Source organism: Citrus clementina, unplaced genomic scaffold (assembly GCF_000493195.1).
Source record: "Citrus clementina cultivar Clemenules unplaced genomic scaffold, Citrus_clementina_v1.0 scaffold_9, whole genome shotgun sequence".
Classification (NCBI taxonomy): Eukaryota; Viridiplantae; Streptophyta; class Magnoliopsida; order Sapindales; family Rutaceae; genus Citrus; species Citrus x clementina.
In genome coordinates, this window is record NW_006261964.1 from 2953767 (window position 1) to 2973771 (window position 20005).

At 35.1% G+C, this 20005-nt stretch overlaps 4 protein-coding genes across 4 annotated transcripts; 1 reads left to right on the top strand and 3 right to left on the bottom strand.

The window, feature by feature from the left end:
- Positions 1–180: 180 nt before the first annotated feature.
- Positions 181–1491, bottom strand: LOC18033297 (basic 7S globulin). Its single transcript, XM_006419745.1, has one exon. It carries the CDS (start codon positions 1489–1491, stop codon positions 181–183), a length of 1311 nt encoding a protein of 436 aa, XP_006419808.1.
- A 2341-nt stretch (positions 1492–3832) lies between these two features.
- Positions 3833–5318, bottom strand: LOC18032878 (basic 7S globulin). The gene has a single exon (XM_006419746.2). It carries the CDS (start codon positions 5249–5251, stop codon positions 3938–3940), a length of 1314 nt encoding a protein of 437 aa, XP_006419809.1. The 5' UTR covers positions 5252–5318; the 3' UTR covers positions 3833–3937.
- Positions 5319–9214: 3896 nt separating this feature from the next.
- LOC18032990 (basic 7S globulin) lies at positions 9215–10691 on the bottom strand. The gene has a single exon (XM_006419748.2). The coding sequence runs from the start codon at positions 10683–10685 to the stop codon at positions 9324–9326; it is 1362 nt and encodes a 453-aa protein (XP_006419811.2). The 5' UTR covers positions 10686–10691; the 3' UTR covers positions 9215–9323.
- Positions 10692–15545: 4854 nt separating this feature from the next.
- On the top strand, positions 15546–18161 carry LOC18032976. The gene is made up of 2 exons (XM_024183946.1): positions 15546–15823; positions 15986–18161. Exon 2 carries the CDS (start codon positions 15986–15988, stop codon positions 17894–17896), a length of 1911 nt encoding a protein of 636 aa, XP_024039714.1. The 5' UTR covers positions 15546–15823; the 3' UTR covers positions 17897–18161.
- The last annotated feature ends 1844 nt before the right edge of the window (positions 18162–20005 follow it).

Below are 20005 nucleotides of genomic sequence, written 5' to 3' on the forward strand. Positions count from 1 at the left end.
GATTGGTGAAAAGCCAGACACTTTTTTTTTTTTTAATTATAATTTTCTGTTAAACACTGACCAAAACAAAGAAAAGCTTTATTGAATTAAAAAGAAATAACACAACGCCCCAAATTATTGATCTTGAAACAAAGCATTATAAAAAAAAAATGAAACGATGGAAGGCAAATTAAAAATTATCTAAGCATGAGATGAAAAGTTGAAATTGGAACAAGTTGTTCGGTGGAAGAGAAGAGAAGAGCTAAAGCCTAGCCTTGACGTGGCCAAATCAAACTGTAGAAGATTATCTTCCAATTGATGCCCACCTATCACAATCGAAGTCCTGGGGTTTACTCCACCATCAACAAACCCTAGGCAAAGCACATCGTCTTTGACTTGCACCATTGAGTTTGCGCCAAAAATACTCCAAATCACTTTGCTACTTTGCAAGACGAGATCAATCAGAGGCACAGCTGCACCAACACGAGTGCTGCCAATGTGAGGAGAACTAAAGCATGTCCCAAAAGGTGAAACTGGCTTAACTCTAGGGACATTCGCCAGCTCCTTGATGAAAGCTTCGGTAAAAGCTTTGTAGATTGATGTTTCCATCACAGTGTAAGGATTGACCGTGCTGATCTTCGTTCCTCCGAAACCCTTTTTGTCAACAGAGAGCAATGATGTGTTCAACGGGACAACATTTCCATTGATCTTAATAGACTTTACCCCAATGAAGTAATCAGAAGAAGGTTCGGGGAAAAGAGAAATTGAGGCTGTGGTCACAGGATTGAGGATTAGTGGGGTGTAAGTGAGAGACTTGGAAACGTCAACATCAGGGAGCATAACATAAGGGTCGTCACCAAAGAAGACAGCACCGTTAGCTTTGGTAGAGGAACTCAAGCAAATTGCAAATTTTCTCGGGAAGCTAAAAGCAGCAGAGAATAGGGATGGAAGTGAAATTTTGGCCCTTCCCAGGCCCGCCATACCGGTAACACCCTTAGCAAGATCAGATAGATCAAATGATGCACAAACAAAGAGGAGCTGAGGCAATGAAACAACCTTACCGGGATTCTTGCCATCGGTAGATTGGATAGATACAACATCCATGGAGACCGGACCATTTGAGAAGATGCCTCTTATGGGGTTATCCGGTAAGATATTGCAAGTTCTGTTTTGGCAGAATTGCCTAGGTTCGGAAAAGCAATCCCAACAAATACGAGCATTAGCAAGAGAGCATGGAGCTGAGTGGCATGGGGCAAATTTATAGGAGGAAGATTTATAAGTTTCTTCATCACAATTAACCCAAAGTGACCGTCCACCAAGATCAATGGTCAATTTCACTGGTACGTGAGGGGTTCTTTGCTTGATTTCAGTCACATATTGGAGAGTTGATGAATCTTTGGTTACTGGAAGAACTAATGCTTTTGGTCTAAAAGATGTTTTGGCAGTGGAAGGAGAGATCAATACGAGTACAAGAGAGCAAATGAGGGAAAAATTGTAAGAGAGAGCTGCCATTTTATGATGTTTATTTAAGTGGCTGCGTAGTGTACGGTTGTGAGAAGCCATGTCTATTTATAGTAAGCCTTTGCTGTTAAATAATTGATAGTGGGGCTTTTTTTTTATAGTTTTGTCTATCTGGATTGTCGACTATTTAGCAGCCAAGCAGCCGCGAATCTATTCAGATGCATGATATATATAATAAGTTTCGTATGTGATAATTGATAAATGTGCTGTTTTACGGGGAATCTAAACAGATCTAATCCTAAATTCTCATTAATCAATGGAAAAAATAGATGTGTCCTCCATTTTATAGATACTTAATACGAAAGGGGATATATCTTGTTGATTAATTTAGGTTTCTTATAATGAAAGCAAGTGATCAAATGTTTAAAAAATTTCCCCACAGAAAAAGAGCCGTCAATGATGACCACTGGGACACCGCCTCCTTCAGCTAAACAATGATACCTATCACTAGCTATCTCTGACCCTTTAAGAATGTGTAGAAGCATTTGACCCATCCCACGACCAAAATCAATTCATCCGTGTTGACAGCCGTATTAGAAAAATGAGTGTTTATGTGTATGTGTGTGTGTGTGTGTGTGTGTATAAAAGAAGCATACACATGCGTGAACTACAGTAAATATTTTGTTAATGCTCAATTTTTTTGTATTGCACAACTACTGTTGCAAGAAGAGCTTGACTTCGATACTACATAATATGAAATGTGAAAATACGTATCCTTTAATTACTATTATAGGTACAAGTTAGGAAGTATTATTTGATTAGTCAGAAGAACTGAGATGGCCATTTGTATTTGATGAAAATGAAAATGTAAAGGCATCCGACTATAAACTGAATCACTGTGTTTATGCTAATTAAAATGATAATTATGGTCACATGAAGAGCTATACCGGCAATGAGATGATTTAAATAACAAGAAACTACAAGAACCAATCAACTATAGTAGAAAATTAGTTTGAAATACCTTTGTTGCCTGCTTAAAAAATATTACTCATCAGAATGCTTATATCCTCTACTAGCTATTGGTTATACTATAAGCAAGAAAATGAGATAACGTCTTATTTTTTTATCAAGGAAGTTGGGTGTATTTAAAGATTTGTAATCTGTAACTAGTTATGATATACTTAAAAATTTGGAAACTTACAAAATTGAAATAGCAAGTTATTGAGACGTGCATCTAAGATGTAATCCAATGAACTAAATTTTAATTTGGACCTTGAAAAAAACTATTTTGTGATGTGAAAAGAATGGTTGAAATTCATGCATGTTTCTCTAAAATTATTGTACCACCAGCCGACTAGCCCGAGCTGTCGTTTTTCATCTTGGCGATTATATAATTAAACTCGTCTAAATTAATTAATATGAAGAGAAGCTTGTGATAAGCATCATAATAAATTTCGGAATTTTTTGATTTTCGATAACAAATATCTATAAAAACTCGTAATTTCTCTATTTGATTAATAGTTCTCGTAAATAGATTAAATAGTTTAATTATTACAACAGATTGTATACTACAATAAGCTTCTCGTATGACATATATTATGATAAGATTTGGTGTTTCTTTCTTTTTTATAGAAATTATTAATACTAATAAATGTAGCTCCACATATGCACGTAGGAATTTGAAACCCAATTCAATGCTTGGTTGAACCTGATTTGATGCATCAACGTTGAAGTCTAATTTGAAATATACACCAAATAAATCTACATCAAATAAAATATTGATAAAACCTGTTCTCATACACCAGGAAACTCAAAATTTAAACCTAAAAAATGAAGCAAGCATGTGTATGTTCATCACTCAACCGATACACCAATAAGTGGTTTGTAAAAAATAGCCAAGCCACTTTACTTTTTCAGTTAGATAAATCAAAATATTAGTAAATATATTTCGGTTTGTCCCTTAATTTACTCATATTAGACGGAAGACATAGTTATATATTTGTTCCATCTATTATAAAACAATAGTTACAAAGGGCGAGGCGAAAAAATTATGTATATGTCCGTTTAAGTAAATCTTGTTTTGATAAGGAGACTGTTATTATATAATAAAGTAGTAATCAAATCACTTAATCGAGTCTCCACATATGCTTTGTGACAAAGACTTCCTTGCTCCCAGAAGGCTTGTGTGGTGATCATATTCAACTCATGCCTTTCATGTGACAATTAATGAATAAGATATAAGTTAGCTATTCATAAATAAACAAAAATAAATGCATCACCAACTTGCTTTTTACAATAAGTTGCCAATTGAATGTAACCTCGAGAGTGAATTGGAGAAAAAGCCATTTGCCACTCATTCTTCAATTAAACATGCACGAAACCGGGAAAGCTTTATTGAATAATAAGATATAAACTTTGTTCAATAATAAAAAATATAACCACACGACAATTTATTACACAATCTTGGAAAACAAAGGCAAACATTAATGCTCAATATTTAAGCATGAGATGTGAAGTTGAAATTGGAACATGTTGTCCGACGGAACAGGAGAGAAGAGCTGAAGCCTAGCCTTGATGTGGCCAAATCAAACTGCAGAAGATTGTCTTCCAATTGATGTCCTCCGATCACAATTGAAGTCCTAGGATTCACTCCACCGTCCACAAAACCAAGGCACATCACGTTGCTTTTGACTTGCACCATTGAGTTTGCACCAAAAATTCTCCAGTACACGTCGCTGCTTTGCAAGACAAGATCGATCTGAGGCACTGCTGGGCCGACACGTGTGCTGCCAATGCGGGTAGAATCAAAGCACGCCCCAAAAGGTGAAACTGATTCGACTCTAGGCGCATTAGCCAACTCTTTGGTGAAAGCTTTAACGAAAGCTTCGTAGATTGATGACTCCAACACTGTGTAAGGATGGACGGTGCTGATCTTGGTTCCGCCGACACCGTTTTTGTCAATCGATAGCAAAGAAGTGTTTAACGGGACAACATGTCCGTTGATTTTAACGGACTTGACTCCAATGAAGTAATCAGTTGAAGGTCGGGGCCTGAAAAGAAGAGAAGCTGTGGACACAGGATTGAGGATAAGTGGGGTGTATACGAGAGACGTGGAAACGTCAACACCAGGGAGCATCACATAAGGCCCGTTGCCAAAGAAGACAGCACCGTTAGCTTTGGTAGAAGAGCTCAAGCAAATGGCAAATTTTCTAGGAAAGCTGAAAGCAGAAGAGAACAGAGATGGAAGTGAAATTGAGTTTCTTCCAAGGCCAGCCATGCCCCTAACACCGTTAGCGAGATCTGTCAAATGAAACCTATCGGCACACACAAAGAGGAGCTTAGGCACCGAAACAACTCTACCCGGGTTCTTCCCGTTAGTTGACTGGATAGACGCGACATCCATGGACAACGGACCATTGAAACTAATGCCATTTATAGTGTTATCCGGTAAGAGATTGCAAGTATTGTTGTTGCAGCCTGGCCTAGGTTGAGAATCAGAGCAATCCCAACAAAATGGAGCATTAGCAAGAGAGCATGGAGCGGAGTGGCAAGGGGGAGATGTGAAGGAAGATGACTCATAATCTTCTAAACAAACCACCCAGAGAAACTGACCGCCAAGATCAAGCGTATATTTCACAGGCACAAGTGGGGTTCTTTGGTTGATTTGAGTGAGGTATTGGAGAGTTGATGCATCTTTGGTTACGGGAAGAATTAATGCTTTTGGTCTAAAAGATGTTTGGGCTATGCAGGGAGAGATGATCACGGAAAGGACAAGTGAGCAAAAGAGAAGATAATTGTAAGAGAGAGCCATATCTTTGGCTCTAAGTGCTGCGTTGTGGATAGAGTACTGCGTTGTGGATAGAGTACTGCGGTAGAGTTGTGAGCAGCCAGCTGAATTTATAGTAGATTTCTGAACGCGTAAAAGCTTTCAATCATGACCAAATCCAAATTACACAACTTGACAAGTTGTAACAATTAATGGGTATTCTTCAAATTCTATAACGGCTGCTAGCTACCAATTGGCAAAAGCAATTAATTGTCTCTGGCTGGCATAGCTCAGATCAGTAAACTGGTAATAACAAGCAGTACGTAATTTTTCACTTTTGATGCACATATATATAAAGAAAATAATATGGTAACAATTAATTCTATTCATAGAATTGGTCAAACAGAGTCATCAATCATAAATTTACGTTGATTGATGAATCGATGATCACAGTGTTGCCAACGATCGCAATTCTTAGCCCCTGACAGAGATACAACTAAAATCAACACAAAGTACGTAACATAAAGCGAAAATCCCATTTACGGTTTGCAATAACTCTGTTCATTAACATTCTTCTCATGTAGTGGGATTAATTTGTGGTAGCTAAGCTAAGCATGATTACTGGTACTTCCATCATCTACGTAAGGCTTCATATTTCATTTAATATGTACGGCTAGGCGACTAACTCCAAACATTCTATTTTACAGTTGATGGAATGGTTGCTAACCGTAGTGTAGTTGATGACTAAGCTGGCTAATTTTTGGGTGCTGATCTAGACTCTTTCACTTGGTGAGATTATGCTGCCCCTGCGGCTGACATTCTGTCTCTGTCGCACAGGGACGTTATTAAGGTGCCATATTATCGATTCTGCTAAGTTAATTGCCCCTTATATTTTTGTTTTCTAAATTGTCTGGCTTTTTTTTTTTTTCTGGGTTTTGAGGATTATGTCTGGTCTGGTCTCTCCCCCTGCTTCTTTGCTTTGTGCTGCTACTTTCTTTATTTATTTTAATATATCTCCCTCAAATTTTTGAGGTTAATTCAAATTTAAAAAAAAAAAAACTAACCGTATACTTCATCGTTTAGGCAACGTGTGATATGAAAATAAACATTTATTAATATAAATATTAATTCATACTAACCTTAATTAGTTAATTAATTTTACCAAATGAAAAAGGGTTTTGGTCATTTCCTATTTAGAAGTTAGAAAAGTATTTTCTATTTTGATCATCAATTTCTTATCTCTTTTTTTTTTAATAAGCATTACTAATCCTAATTAGAATAGTATCTTAATTTTATATTGCTATACATACACATATGACAGAAAATTATGAAAAGTTGAGTATAGATAAGCTCAACATGGATTAAATCTATTTTATAAACCACTCTAAATCAGTATAAGCCAAATGTTAGAGAAAGATCAAATCATATTATTGAGAGAAACTAACAAGGAAGACTCATTTGTGACATGTGAGAGTAAACAAGAGGTGGGATTTCCTAATTAAAAAGAGAGGCTTGCTAGAAACAAATTCTCCGTACAAGAATATGTAAGATTTGTTGGGTTTTGGTCAAATAAGAATAAAAAATTTAATTGTGAAATGTGATCACAACGAATCACTTATAAAAAATCACAATATTTGGTGGTATCTCGGTGTTTAGAAGTCTATATAAGGACAAGGGAGATGACTTTCAATAATAATCTCATTCTTTAAAAAAAATATTGTATATTTTTGTTACAACAATTCTTATCCTTATTAATTTCCTACAAGAACAGAAAATTTGCTAGATATAAAGTGTTCATATTCTCTTAGTGAGGTCTTCACTTTTGCTTGGAGCATATCACATTAAAGGCTTGTCATATCCTAGTAGAGATTGCTTATAGGTTAAGAGACTTGCCGGTAAACCTATAAGCAATCTCTACCAAGATGGGACAAATAACGCTTAAGAGAAGCATATTCGATACATGTTTCAAGTCTCCATCTACTCCTGCTGTTATTTTTAACAAAGGTCCCTACACAAAATTCAAGAACCCATTGTTCACCAGACGGTTGGACAAGTTTAGGCAATACGGATTGTGGGAACGATCTGAAGATTTTTGTCCCAAATCCCAATGATGATATCCCATACACCATTGGCGTCAGCAATAACACTCGAGAATGGTTCTTTGCTCATGTTACTAGCAAAGTTGGAAATAGCACATTCCAACCTACCCACGGCAGATTATATTTCAATTGGAGAACGTCAGCAGCAAAGGAAATTACACACTCCAATTGGCCTTGTCAGCAGCTTCATACTCTAATTTACGGCTTCAGTTTAATTTCAATATTTGTCAAAGAGACAGGCGACCTCTATTCTCGACGGGGACAATAGCAAAGGACAATGCCATTGCTAGACATGGGATTCATGGCTTGTGTAGATTTTACGTCATCAACGTGCCAAGCTATTTGCTTTACAGAGGAAACAATACAATCTATCTTACTTAGTCAAGAAATAACAGTCAATAAATAACTGACCCTTCCTAGGGGTCGTGTATGATTCTATTGGCTTTGGAGAACCACCAAATTCCAACGACAGAAAGTAGATTATATTCTAGAGGCATTAAAAGATGAAAAATTACCATGTATAAAGAAACTGAAGCACCTATAAGTCGTTTTGTCATTTTTCTTCTTTTCTTAAATTGAAGTACGTACAAGTTTAAAAAATAAATAAAAAAATAGACGATAAATATAGTATAACTTTGTTAAATTAATAATTTTGATTAAAAACTTTAATGAAATAATAGTTTTTGTCGGTCCCAACTTAGGGCTAGCATGATAAATTAATAATTCGATAAATTTATTAGATAATAAATTTTTCAAAAAAAAATCATTTTCCTATAGGACCCAATTAATACATAAATTAATTAATACTTAACTAATTTAAAACTAAGTACGTATGATATGTTTATGATTTTCTTTGTTACACATATATAATGTTTTATGCATTTCATTAGTCATTGTTGCTTTCATTATACTTTTCAAATGAGAACCAATTTTTGTACTCCATATAGCTATGTTAAGAGAGGTAAAGAAGAGATCGACTTAATATATAACCTCCCAAAAATCTTCTCTATGTTTTATCATGTAATCGTCATCGAGCCAAATAATTATCAAATGATTGATTCAATCATTCAAAATCAAATGAGAATGGTGTCTTACAGCTTGATAGAACCACTACATTATCTAATTACACTGCCTTTATATTTCATTAAAATTCCTATTATGAATGAGATATTATCTTTATAAATTAGCAAGTAATAGATTTATTGATATACTAATATTTGCTAAATATATTTTTCATAGTTCCAAAATTATTAATTTTTATCAAGGTTCTATTCTATATTATTAAAAGTAAGTAACAATTCTTTGATGAAGTACTACGATTTCCGGTAGAAAAAGCTATGAGACGAATTTTTGTGGGTTCTTATAATGTATTAGTTCCTCGTGAATATGTCCATACCAATCAACTAAAATAAAAATAAAAAATTTAATATCTAAATGCTTATTTAAAAGGTGGTAGTTTGTGTTAGTTTTCTCCGAAAAACCTTAACTATGTATTTTATTTTCTGAAAATATTCTTAAAAATTTCAAATCTGAAAAAAAAAATTGAAAGAATGTTTTGAACCAGATTAAAAGAAAGAAGTTTACAATAATTTTTTCATATTTGAATGTCATGTATATAACGGAATGAAATTATTATGGGAGAGAAATTAAAGTCTCACGTAGAATTTTTGTGTTTGAGAAGACTAAAAATTTGTAAAATATAACTAAATTAAGAAAAAAAGGTTATTTTTTCGTAACATATATGTATTTTTTTTTATATTACTTTGTTGTTAACATTAAACAAATAAAAATATGATAACCAAAAAAAAAATTATTAGCATTTACGTGGCATGACTATTTGTTTGAAATTTGGGAAAGACAACGAAAAACATGATGCAATATAGCACAGCATTGTATTCTCGACTCACACTGAAAGCCAAACAAGGAAAAGTTTTATTGGAAAAACAGAAATGTAATTAACCACGTGACAATTTATTTATTACATAATCTTGAAACTGAAATACAAAAACAATTGCTAATCAAGCAGTAGATGTGAAGTTAAAATTGGAACATGTTGTCCGACGGAACAGGAGAGAAGAACTGAAGCCTAGCCTTGATGTGGCCAAATCAAACTGCAGAAGATTGTCTTCCAATTGATGTCCTCCGATCACAATTGAAGTCCTAGGATTCACTCCACCGTCCACAAAACCAAGGCACATCACGTTGCTTTTGACTTGCACCATTGAGTTTGCACCAAAAATTCTCCAGTACACGTCGCTGCTTTGCAAGACAAGATCGATCTGAGGCACTGCTGGGCCGACACGTGTGCTGCCAATGCGGGTAGAATCAAAGCACGCCCCAAAAGGTGAAACTGATTCGACTCTAGGCGCATTAGCCAACTCTTTGGTGAAAGCTTTAACGAAAGCTTCGTAGATTGATGACTCCAACACTGTGTAAGGATGGACGGTGCTGATCTTGGTTCCGCCGACACCGTTTTTGTCAATAGATAGCAAAGAAGTGTTTAACGGGACAACATGTCCGTTGATTTTAACGGACTTGACTCCAATGAAGTAATCAGTTGAAGGTCGGGGCCTGAAAAGAAGAGTTGCTGTGGACACAGGATTGAGGATAAGTGGGGTGTGTATGAGGGACGTGGAAACGTCAACACCAGGGAGCATCACATAAGGCCCGTCGCCAAAGAAGACAGCACCGTTAGCTTTGGTAGAAGAGCTCAAGCAAATGGCAAATTTTCTAGGAAAGCTGAAAGCAGAAGAGAACAGAGATGGAAGTGAAATTGAGTTTCTTCCAAGGCCAGCCATGCCCCTAACACCGTTAGCGAGATCTGTCAAATGAAACCTATCGGCACACACAAAGAGGAGCTTAGGCACCGAAACAACTCTACCCGGGTTCTTCCCGTTAGTAGACTGGATAGACGCGACATCCATGGACAACGGACCATTGAAACTAATGCCATTTATAGTGTTATCCGGTAAGAGATTGCAGGTATTGTTGTTGCAGCCTGGCCTAGGTTGAGAATCAGAGCAATCCCAACAAAATGGAGCATTAGCAAGAGAGCATGGAGCGGAGTGGCAAGGGGGAGATGTGAAGGAAGATGACTCATAATCTTCCAAACAAACCACCCAGAGAAACTGACCGCCGAGATCAAGGGTATATTTCACAGGCACAAGTGGGGTTCTTTGGTTGATTTGAGTGAGGTATTGGAGAGTTGATGCATCTTTGGTTACAGGAAGAATTAATGCTTTCGGTCTAAAAGATGTTTGGGCTATGCAGGGAGAGATGATCACGGAAAGAACAAGTGAGCAAAAGAGAAGATAATTGTAAGAGAGAGTCATATCTTTTGTTCTGAGTGCTACGTTGTGGATAGAGTACTGAGCAGCCATTATATAAGATTTGTGAACGCGTTGATGCTTTTGTCCACGACTAAATCCAATTTATTCATCCATTCGGTGCAGACAGTCTGTATTTGAAAAATACACGAGTTGACAAGTCAAAACAATGGGCTGCTAACAACCAATGGACTAATTTCTAAAATTAGAATAAATAAAGTATTATAGTATATATATATATATATACACACACATTTATTTTAAAGAACCAGATGCAATTGGTGGCTATATAAAATTCAATTACACATGTTATACATGAATTAACCAATTATAATACATCTACTATATCATAAAAATTCCTTCTAAGAAATTGAGTAGAGGTATTGATGGGTAGAATGGATTCTCCTTTAAAATGTATGAAAGTAGAAATGTAAACTGTATCATGGTAGATTTAATTTAAATTTTTTATCGTAAACAAAAATTGTAATACCCAAAATATTTATTTTTTTTAAAAAAAAAAAGGCTCAACCGTGGATAATCAATGACTAGCCATCCCTAAATCAATGACTTGGGCCGGTTTCTTTTGGATCAACTTCAGAATAGCCCTAGTCTGCTTCTTAAAAAAGGACAAAAAGCTAAGAGTGATTCTATTTCCACCCCCTAAAAACACTTATAAAACCCTCTTTGTTAATGTTAATTACAAAAGTATCCCCGCACATTTATTTTTTAGAATTCTCCAGCCATTCACTCTCTCCACGCAGTAGCACAATAATGCTGCATTTACCAAACTGTAATCAGAATGAGCTGTAATCGGAATAAGTAAGAATGAGAATAGACTAAAGTTAGAATGAAAAATGAGAATTAAAATAAATTATTTTCTTGAACTATAGGAATCGAAATCGGAATAAATTACATTGTTACAAATTACTAACAAGTCCTTAATTATTGTTAATAATAATAATAATGAAATTATTGACAATACTAATAATAATTAATAAATTTTAAATAATATTAATATTATTGTCATTAATGGCAGTAATAATAACAATTAAAATAATAAAATTAATAAATAATAATTAATTATTGTTATGATTTAATTTCATTATTATTATATTAATGTTATTTAAAATATATTATTTTAATTAATTTCATTATTATTATTAAATAATGAAGGACCTACTTGCGAATTATACAAACTTCAATTTTTTTTTAAAAAAAAAATTGGTTACGAGAAGAATTAATGCTTTTGGTCCAAAAGATGTTTGGGCTGTGCGGGGGGAGATGATCGCGGAAATGACAAGTGAGCAAAAGAGAAGATAATTGTAAGAGAGGGTCATATCTGTAGTTCTGAGGGCTGCGTTGTGGATAGAGTACTGAGCAGCCATTATATTAGATTTGCGAACGCGTTGAAAATTACGCGAGTTGACAAGTCGAAACAATCTAGCTGCTAGCAAGTTTGTGATCTTTAGGTTCCGGTCCATGTCAAACTAAAATCTTGACTTCCCCACTAGTAGCAATAAATTCCTTCCCATTCAAAATCGATTATCGCACTCTTTTGAGCCCTAACAACAGATTGGGACAAAAAGAAAAGAAAAAGAACTATATATATATATATATATATGTGCATAATAATTGTTCCGGAACCTAAAGATCACAGTCTCTTTTAAAGAGAATTTAACATTCACCCTTTAACCAAACTTTTTTAAAATTAATATACTTTCTTGCGTGAATTGTTATAATTTTATTGCAGTTTCGATTGTTTCCTATAATCTAAGAAGCACTATGCTCTCGATTCTCTTCCCTTTCCAGAAACTTAAAGTTTCAAATGTATATATGTTTCAATGTGCCTCTTTTTTTTTTTGGGTGGGGGGGTTCATATGTTTGTATCAAGATTTCTTACCCTAATGTACCTAAATAACTATGATTTTTTTTCATGAAAATAAACATGAAATAGTTTAGCTATACGGTCTCATATGCATACCGAATGTTTTTCAGTCGGTTAACACTGAACTTTTTTTTTTCCTCCTTAGTTCACATTGGATTAAAGGGTTAACGTGGAAATTAAAAATTAGTTGGTAGCTCGTTAGGTGGAGTTGGTAACTTCGAATAATGGGTTCATTTTCTCATCACTTGAGAAAACCAAATCCTATTTTTTTTATTCTTGATTAATTTTACTTAAACTTGCCTTTGATGCATATCAAAACCTGTCCAAATGGTGTTCAGTGATGAATATTGAATAGATAAGAATAGAGAAATAAATTAAATATTAATTATTTAATATACTTAAAAGCATGCTGGCCGTAATTATTAAAAGTTTATAAGAGGTCAAATCATGTATAACTCTAATTCATTTCTATAATGCATAAATATAAGATACTATTAATATAATATAATATCTATTTATAATACTCTTTGATCACGCGATGGAGGTTCAACTCATGTCATACATGTATTGTGGAAATTAGTTTTCTTTAAATTATTTAACAGCAGATTTAATTATTTTTTACTCAGATATTCAGAACTTTCTTATCACATTTTTGAACTTAGATATTGTAATGAAATTAAAAAATAAAAATAAAAATATATATTATATTCGTTCACTCTATTGTTGTGTTGTCTTCTTCATATCCATTTTTTTGCCACCTTCTTTAATGGAAAAATTAATGGAGCATTATGGTCTGCCGTTTCACTAAAAAGAAAAAAAAAAGTCTCTCTCTCTCTCTCTCTCTTTCTCTCTCTTCGTTTACATTTTACAACTCATGAATTCTTCTTAATATGTGTGGTGCTGAGACATCAAGATCAAATAAGGGATTATGATTCTTTCATAATCTGATTATGTCCTGAGCAAATAACTCAATCACTGATTGGTTATTAATAAATAAAAAAAGTTAAAAAAATTAAATCTCACTCATACACTACCACTAAAAGACACATGACAAAATATCATTAAAAACTTAGTAATACTCAGATCATTAGAGGATCATATTCCTCAAATAAGACCAGTCTAGTTTACTGTGTATAAGTTTGTGCATTCACATGGATGCTATTGAAAGCTCTATCTCTATGAGAAATATGTCAATGGGGGTTTACTTTAGCTGTATTGCCCATATTTGCCTTAATCTGAAAGCAACCCACAACTACAACAATTAAATCGATAATTATTCCAAAACATCAAACCTTTTTCTTTTAATTGCCAGGTTTTGAGTTTTTGATGATTCATATTTTTCCTGCTTAGCTTCAAAATAACTTATCATTCAAAATCTAGCGATTCAGAAAGGCACGTACGTTTGTTTGTTGTGTGAAGACATTTTGCAGAGTTGAAATGAAAATCATTAGTGAATAGAATAATAGAACATAACATTAGTAATAATAGCCGACGAAAGCTGCCAATTATGTTTTACCAATCATACCGTTATTGCAAGAACGTAAAAACTTGGCCTTCATTAGCCCACACCTAACGCATTATCGATTGATTTTTTTTCCCCCTAAACATATGGAGTCCATGAAAATTAGTTTTGTGATTTTAGGTACTCTCTGGGCAAACTTAAAAATACCTAAATCATCTAACTGTATAATAATAATAATAATAATAATAATGCCACTTCGGCCTTGGCCGAAGTGGTGGGCTGCTGCCCTCACAAGCATTGTGGGGGCTAAATGTTCTTTATATTTAAAAAATCATTCTCCCTTGCGAAATGCAAGTGGAGTATGGACATCCTCTCCTGTGAAGGGTTATTTGTATTGGGCATGTACTTCGTAGAATTCATTGTAATAATATAAGTCCCAATCATGTATATCTGATTGTAAATATCAGTGTAATATCTCTGCTACAATAAGCAGTTGTTGTAAATATCTGTGTAATACAGTAATCTGATGATTAATCAGTTTCAAAAAAAAAAATAATAATAATAATAATAATAAAAGGTCCATTCAAAGGCCAAACGCACACTAAAATACCCAAGTCATTAGTCATATAGACAACAAAAGGAAATAAGATTTTCTACTGAAAATGAAGCCTAAATCCAATTACAAGGAAAATGATAGATGGATGCTTTTAGTTGAATTCACGTTGTCAAAGCATTTATTACTCAGAACAAAACTGGCCCTTCGTTTTCCTACATTATTATTCATAGAATAGAAATCTAATTTAGTGGCATGCAGTCAGTGTCATATGTACAATCATAGTATCATACATCATAATTTATGTGACTATGCGCACTAAATTATAGTCACATAAATTATGTCTGAAAAAAAAATAAAAAACTGAGTATCGCCAACGAAATCAATTATTTATTAATTATTTTAACCACCGAAATAACGAGGGCAAAGCCTTCTTATTCTGTGTGCTTTCACAAGATGTCCGGAACAAAACATCTCATGTGATTCCCAAGCGACCAAGCGTGTGTCCCGAACCACCGGGCACAAAACAATTTGTTGATATTACGCAAAATGACATTATTGCCCTCCACCCCACTCGCCGACTGTTCGTTGTTTATCAGTAGCCTTTTGTCGGTGCCGATTCAGAACGTCACAGCATTTCCGTTACGGTCCAGGGTATTATTGTCAATACACAATGCTTGTTCTTGTCCTCCTGGGCCCTGGCTTTTACGTTTGTTAATAGGATTCTCTCCTTCTTTCCCTCGGTCTCTATTCCCCTCTCCCATAGGAAATAGCTACAAGAAATTTTTATTTTTTATTTTTAAATTTAAGTGAATTTAGTTAATTTTAAAAGTACTTTAATGAATCTGGATTGGATCCGAGAATATTTACGACGGCAAATACGAAAATAGTTAATCAAATATGTTAAACAAATTAACACAAAATTTAAAGTCTATCAATCCGTAATCAATGAGAATTAAAAGGTCCGTATATAAACGCGGGGGAAAGCATCTTATTTTGCAGTCCATAAATTTCGGAAATACTTTAAATCCCACCATAATACAACTAACTGAGAAGATGGCTCCTTTTTAACTGTCTTCCCACAGCAATCAATTCGTCAATCTCTGCTCTCTCTCCTTTTTGACAGCTCAAAGCCGAACTTCAATTCATACATACCCACACAAAAAGATAAAAGAAGCCGGGAAAACAAAAAGTAATCTTTGTTTTTGTTGTTTCTCATATCATAACACCTCTCTCAAAGACTCAAAACCGCCAAGAACTGGAGCAAACTTGTATAGTACCGCAGTAACTCAGTAAGTATTATTATTATATAGATTTTCTCGAGAAAATAAACACTTGGGCAGTATAAAATTTTCCTGGGAATGTGTTTTGTCGTCAAAGTTTTTCTTTTTCTCGTAAAAACAAGTCTAAACTTTTTTTTTTTTTTTTGTCTTTTTGTTTTGTTTGGTTTACAGATGCCGGAGAAAGTGGCGTTGTCATCGTCACCAAAGAAGTGGGTTCTTTCGGGTCCCATGCATCAATGGCGATTTGGTGTACTAACAGCTCTGGCGTTTATGGGGGTGGTGGTTGTGTGGAGCATCGATGGCTGCACTATTGGTAACTTTGTTCAAGTTTGGAATCTGAAGCAAGATCATTTTGTACCTGTTAGAGCCAATGCCACTGTTGATGTAGCGCAAATCCAGTTAAATCTTACTGTAAACACCAGCAATGTTCAAGATTTACCGACCCAAAAGGAAAAGCCTCAACTAAATGATGTAAAAAACTTCACTTCCAATGATTCGCCCAGTTTGAATCTGACTCACTTGAACCAAACGAGTGTGGCGAGTTCTATTTCCAAGAATTCAAGCAAGGTAGCTCGACAGAATCCACTGCAGCAAAAGCCTAGTGGGGCTTTGCCAAATCGGAGTGAGAGTCCAGTTTTAGAAAGTTTGAAGTGGGTTTCAGTTGATTTGGAGCCTAACTTGAGTACAAATCTGCTGGCGCGTTGGTTGGCTCCAGGTGGGGAGCCTTGTAGAGATTCAAGGACAGTGGAGATTGCAATTCATGGCCTTGATGGAGGGAAACTGATGGAGTTGTCGGCTGGAGACATTCATGAATTTCACTTTCAAGCATTGGGTGAGTCTGGGAATCCTAGATGTGTTGGCGGGGATTACTTTGAGACTGATCTCTCGGGGGAGTCATGGAAATCTCGCCCCATAGTCAAAGATTTTGGCAATGGTACTTACTCGCTTTCTCTGCAGGTTCATCCTGATTTCGTTGGTGATTATAATCTAACCGTGATTTTGCTCTTTAGACATTTCGAGGGTCTCAAGTTTTCACCAGTTAGGTTTGTTTATGATAGGGAATTAAGGCATATACCGATTAGGTTCTTTAGAAGTAAAGCTCAGTTGCCTGAGATAAAAGTTTGTCAAAAATCTGATTTTAATAGAGATATTTGGTCTGGAAGGTGGACAAGACATGGAAAGAATGATGATTGTCAAATTAGCGCTGACGGTAGGTATAGGTGCCTGGCTCGGGATTTTCCATGTCGAAATCCTTGGTGTTATGGTTCATTGGGGTCGATAGAGAGTAATGGTTGGGTATTCTCTAGCCACTGTTCGTTTAGGATGTTTTCAGCTGATTCTGCATGGAATTGTTTGAAAAATAGGTGGATTTTCTTCTGGGGTGATTCGAATCATGTTGACACGATAAGAAACATGCTCAATTTTGTCTTGGATTTGCCTGATATAAAAGCTGTTCCTAGGAGATTTGATCTTAATTTTTCAAACCCCAAAGACCCTTCTCAATCAGTTCGAATCACAAGCATTTTCAATGGTCACTGGAATGACACGCTAAATTATCAAGGGTTGGATTCTTTGAAAGATGAAGGGTTTAGGAATTTGGTAAAGAAATACTTCTCGGAGGATACAGTTCCAGACACAGTGATCATGAACTCTGGCTTGCATGATGGCGTTCACTTTTCTAACATAAGAGCATTCATTAAATCAGCCAATTCTGCTGCTTCATTTTGGAAAGAAGTTATGGAGTCAATAAGACGGAGGGGATTGGTGGTGCCGCAGATTTTCTACCGGACCACGGTGGCAACTGGTGGGTATGCACGATCACTGGCATTTAATCCTAGTAAGATGGAGGCATTTAATGGGGTGTTATTAGACAAGTTGAGGCAGGCTGGGGTGGTTTCCGGTGTGATTGATAATTTTGATATAACTTTTCCATGGCATTTTGATAATCGCTGTAATGATGGTGTACATTATGGCAGAGCTCCATTGAAGATGAAGTGGAGGGACGGTCAAATCGGCCACCAGTATTTTGTAGACCTCATGTTAGTTCATGTGCTGCTCAATGCCCTATGTGCACAATCGTAGCATTTGAATCCAATGTAACTGAGACATTTAGGAGGTTTTCATGGAGTAGCACCTGGATTGCTGCATTTTATGACACGCTACAGAATTTCTGGAAACTCTAGCCATTGCTATAGAGTAGGCATGGTTTCCAGTTGTAAGGCGTGGAGAGACAACTTACCTGGTGTGCAATGTGCTGGAGACAAATTTGTGAGGCAGTTAGCTCCATATACATTTTGATTCTTATTCACTGCTAGACTAGGATTGGCATTCATTATTTGTTTATAGATTTGTTACCATGTATGGTTTTTGATTCATTAAGTTCTTATGCTTGTAGATTATGAAAGATCCTTGAAGTACAAATATGTCAGTGAATATTGTTTATATCAAGTAGTATATCCATTGCATATATGTGGAGAAGGACTGAAATCTGTACTGCATTTAACTATGTGATGTTGTACTTTTATAAATTGTATTTTAAATAATTTTTTGGGTTGTTAAGTGCTGTAGTTCTGCTGTTAATTGTATGGAATCTTAAAATCTTAGCGCACAGCTATGATTTCACAAGAACAAGAAGCATATGTCTCTTAGAATATTCTGAACTTTGTTGTTTCATGTTTGTGATGCATCCTCAATATTCTCCGTAGCATTGGGAAAATCGTGAGCGTAATTCCAATTAGCATCTGTGTCTCAATTACGAAAGCCTTCTTAACGGAGTGTTCAATGAGCCTAAACTTATTTTGTACACCACATTTCAGTATTATATTGCCGAATCATTAGATACATATTAAGTTGTTGGGGAGAACTTGCTGCTTCTCAGCGGCAGCAGTAAAAATGTTCAGAATTTAATATCTCTAGATGGATTATTTATTACATTGGTAACTTTTATATCTGTTTACGGCCTGTTATTGATGAGGCAAATTGCGTGTTGATATGGTGCATTCTTGTTCCTTTTACATTCTTATTGGCTTGGACTAAGTCTATTACACGGCAGCCTTGATGTATTGACCCGTTTTTAAATCTAAATAAGATGAAATCTACCCTCGTTCAGAAAAGATCCCTCATGGGCTTAGTGTATTTCACGTTAAAATGTGAGGAGTTTAATTTTTGGCATCCCAGGCATTGGTAGAGAGAGTACCTTCAGGCTTTAGCACCAAAGAAAGCAGCGTCAAAAGATGCACTTCATATAAATTTGGTGCGCAAATGGCTGTTACGCGTTTTTCAAAAAACAGTTTCTTCTTTAATTCCCTTCCCCTTTTTGGTAGAAGTGAAAGTCTCTACTTTTCAACAGGAACGTAATGAAAGTCGTTAGTAGTAAATGGCCACTATGAATTAGCTTGACATAGTTGTTCACAAATTTGATTAAGCTTTGCACCACCTAAAGCAGCATGGCTACATTGCTCCGACAGTCCCACACTAACCTAACTGTTTCTTGAACCCAAACCTGATCCATGCAATTGTAGTTTTCTAGAGTTATAATTTTCTTTAGAAAAAAAAAATATGTGTGTGTCTATTACATTTATATTACAAGTGTCTAACAGGAGCTTAAAATCATATAACTATAATTATAATAAATCAGAAATTTATATTTTATAAATGCGAGATTGACCATACACTTAGAAAAAATATATATAAGGAAGAGTGAGTTTCCATGAAACTTAAATTGTTACCGTTCAAGATAAATGAAAGAGTGCTTTACTTACACATATGCGGTGATTAAGAGATGAATTTTGCTACAGGGGTATCTTAGAAGCATAGTTAAGTTATTTTTGTGAGTTAATTCTTTGTAGATAAGAGTCTCAAAAGAATTTGTATCAATTGATTTTGACACTTCGAAAAGTTAAATATATTTATCCTAGCGTATGTCTTTCAAAAAATACAATGATCTTTTTTTTTACTCTTTAAAGAGTGTTGTACTCATTAAGGCTTCGTGACAAGCAATGATTTCGAAGGATGACTTGGAAGTAACGGCAATTACTCTTCCTTAGAAAATGCCATAAAAGTGAAGTGCAAAAATTTTAGGCTATTTCTCACTGGTTGCAGTGTTACACGTAGGTACAAATTAGGGGTGGACAAAAAAATTGTAGTGTTAAAAAAACCGAACCGAACCGATGGTTTTTTCTAATTCGGTTC